Below are 2,965 nucleotides of genomic sequence, written 5' to 3' on the forward strand. Positions count from 1 at the left end.
TGTTCCCCAGCATTCATTTCTGCCTTTGGCGGGACTGACCTGAGACAGTAAATGCAGGAAGTGTCAGATTGAATGATCAGGTATGGCAAGGTCAAGGGGAAAAAGTAGGGGAGTAGGGGGAGGCTCCCACAAGTCTCCTTCCAGTTATCCAGCTGGAAGGCAGAGGGTTGCATTCAGAGGCAAACACTGTCCTTATCTGAAGCAACCAGAAGCAAGGGCTTCACCTGCAGAGCTACTGTTCTCTCTCCCTGTCTGTGTTTGCAGTTGCAGATGTTTCAGGGTGATTTTATACTGTTATTTCGGCATCTTTGATCCCATTTATCTGAGCTCAGTAAAAGTTGATGGAATGCCCCTGACCTCAGACAGGTTCATGTGAAACCTGTTTTGCTCTTATCTGCCCAAGACTAAGGAAGCATACTCTAATATATGTGCTACCCAGTTGTTTTTTTGTGTCTGAAGAAGGAGAGGGTCAGGAACAAAAGTGGATTCAGATTCAAACGTGAAGACCAAGCTGGTCAAAGTCCAGTGTAACCTCTGAAAAGGGGTGCCAAAGTTTGGAAATTCAAATCTGGATGCATTCCAACTTCAGTTGGAACAGGAGATGAATAGATCTAACACAATTAGTTTGGTTCCATCATCTTTCACCTACTCACTCGTGAGGATTTTCTTCCGGAGAAAGATCAGTATGAACATGCATGGCAGGATGTAAACAGCTGGATATTTATGTTTACCCATTTTATACCCCAGCACAGCCCCAGGAAAAAAAGATGCTTTCATGCCCCATTTTTGGTGTTAGTTCTAAGCTCTCTTTCCTGGGGAGAGCTCTTATAGGAACTGGGAAATGAGTGTCCTGATATATTCCCTTGAGTCTCTCATATCGTAAAAGAAGCACCAAATTATATTTGAAGGTAGTTTAGCAGGTTGCAATGACAATTTGTTTGAACTTCTCACTGGTTCACTTTTCCATATCACAAAAGATTTCAGGGAACAACTTGAACTCTCTCAAAGTAACTTCAAGATGTTTCCTCACTTTGCAGTGAAAACTTTAAGCTAAGCCTACACACTTCAAACTCAAGGCATGCTGAAGTAGAGTCGTAAAACTGCGGGGCTGCAGTAAGATGGTGTCACACACCATCAGAGTGAGGAAACAGAGAGAGTCCTTTTGCAACATGGAAGAGTCAGTGCTGTTTGCCCACTGAAATCCCTCATCCAGAGATCCTGCCCGGCGCAACTCCCACCTGGGTTCCCTCAGAGACCCGTGAGCCGAGGTGTAAGGGCAGGAACGGCACAAGGGTCCGGCAGGAGGGGCGACGACGTCTGCAGTAGGGAAAGCAGGGAAGTTGGGCTGCGGGGGACAGGGAGTGATGGGGAGCACCTTGCACCTGTCTGGGGAAAAACACAAGCGGGGAAATGTGGCCACATGAGTCGCGGTGTGTGTGTTAAGTCCGTGACAGTCCTCCAACCATTGCCAAGCAAGAATGAGGGGGGAGACGGTGAAATCGAGCCTCTTGACCAGGAGGGAGGCACGAACTGCCCGGAGAGGGGTGGGGAGAGCCGGGGAGGGCGGGCGACGTGCAGCCGGGTCTGAGTCAGCCCGGCCGCACGATGTGCGCCGAGGGCAGTGCCCGGCACGGCGCCGCCGGGAGCCCGCGTCCCTTCCCGTCCCTTCCCCGCCGCCCCCGCGTCCCAAGTGCCCGCGCCGGCTGGACCCGCTCCCGCCGCGGCCGCTGGCAGGGCTGCTCCGCCCTCGCCCTCCTTCTCCCCCTTCTCCTCCTCCTCCTTCTTCTCCCGCGCGGGGCAAGGGCAGCCCCGAGGGCGCCCGGCGGCCCGGGGGGGCCGCACCGCCAGCCGGGAGCGGCTGCACCATGTGAAGCGGCGGGGCTGCCCCCCCGCCCCGAGCCGCCCTCTCCCGCACCATGAGGGACGGGGATGCGGGGCAGCACCCACGCCGCGCACAGGTAGAGCCCGGGCGGCTCCTCCGCCTCCTGTCCTGCGTGGTCCTTGTGTGCGGAGCGGAGGTCGCGGCGCTCGCCGACTTCTCAGGTACGGGGCGGGCACCGCGTGACGGGCTCCGGGCTGCGGGGGCTGCGGGGCTCCGAGGGGCCGGGCGGAGGCGGGCACGCCGCGGGCAGGGTCTGGCGGGGGCTGCCAGCTCCCCGCGATGCCCCGCGGGGACCCGCCACATCCAGGGCAGGGGCCGCGGGCTCCCGGCCGGAGCGCCGCACGGAGCCGCGTATTCCCCGGAGCGCTCCGTGTTCCGTATCCCCTCTGCGGGGCCGTGTCCCGGGCCTGCACCTCGGGGAGCGCAGGTCGGATGAGCCCTGAAGAAGGCAGGGAGGAGGAGAGGTTTAAGGCTTTCCAGAGGGGCCAGGTGGGAAGGGACACGAGAAGCTGAGCTGTCGCTGCGCGGTGGGAACGCTGTGGGTGGATCGGCCAGGGCCTGACCAAAAGTGCGTGGAAGTCCCTGGAAAGGTTCCCACTTTCTCCTGGAGACTTGGAGTCGGGCCCTGAGGGAGCGAACAAGTGCTGCACTTCCCTCTGCTAGGAGGGAAGCCTCGTAGCACCGGTGTGAGGGGAGTCCCTTCGCAGGGAGCACAGGCACCAGAAATCACAGACGTGATCCTTGGGAGGGTGCTGCGTCAGTGCAAAGTGAAGTGACTGGAGGAACTGGGAAAATATCCTTGTTTCCATCAAGATGAGGAAGCAATCTCTGTTCTTTGTTTGTGAAAACTGCACTCTTGTACCTTTTCTACTGCTCCAGGGCATCCCACTGCTGTTAGAAAGTTATTTAGAAGAGCTGCTTCTCTCCTTCCTACATTATCACAGCGAACACAGCATATTCCTTAAGCTTAAGGAACTGCCTCTAGGGCAGAAAGCAAACCTTACCCGTATTGAACAGAGCAGAACTTCCCAAAAGCCAGTTGAGTGCACTGCAACAAAGTTAATATATAATTAATAGCCAAAA

At 56.5% G+C, this 2,965-nt stretch overlaps 1 protein-coding gene across 2 annotated transcripts in view; it reads left to right on the plus strand.

Moving 5' to 3' along the window:
• Window positions 1-1,669: 1,669 nt before the first annotated feature.
• EVA1C (eva-1 homolog C) overlaps window positions 1,670-2,965 on the plus strand; it is a 32,739-nt gene continuing 31,443 nt past the window's right edge. The window contains exon 1 of one of the 2 annotated variants that reach the window (XM_042038021.1): window positions 1,670-2,043. In XM_042038021.1, the coding sequence (XP_041893955.1) occupies window positions 1,917-2,043 (127 nt within the window). In that variant the 5' untranslated portion in view covers window positions 1,670-1,916. The remainder of the gene's footprint in view (window positions 2,044-2,965) is intronic. The other variant, XM_042038020.1, reaches the window with a different exon arrangement.

The sequence above is a fragment of the Corvus kubaryi genome, unplaced genomic scaffold (assembly GCF_017639235.1).
Source record: "Corvus kubaryi isolate FWS band 111438036 unplaced genomic scaffold, C.kubaryi_AGA036_p1.0 37391, whole genome shotgun sequence".
Lineage (NCBI taxonomy): Eukaryota > Metazoa > Chordata > Aves > Passeriformes > Corvidae > Corvus > Corvus kubaryi.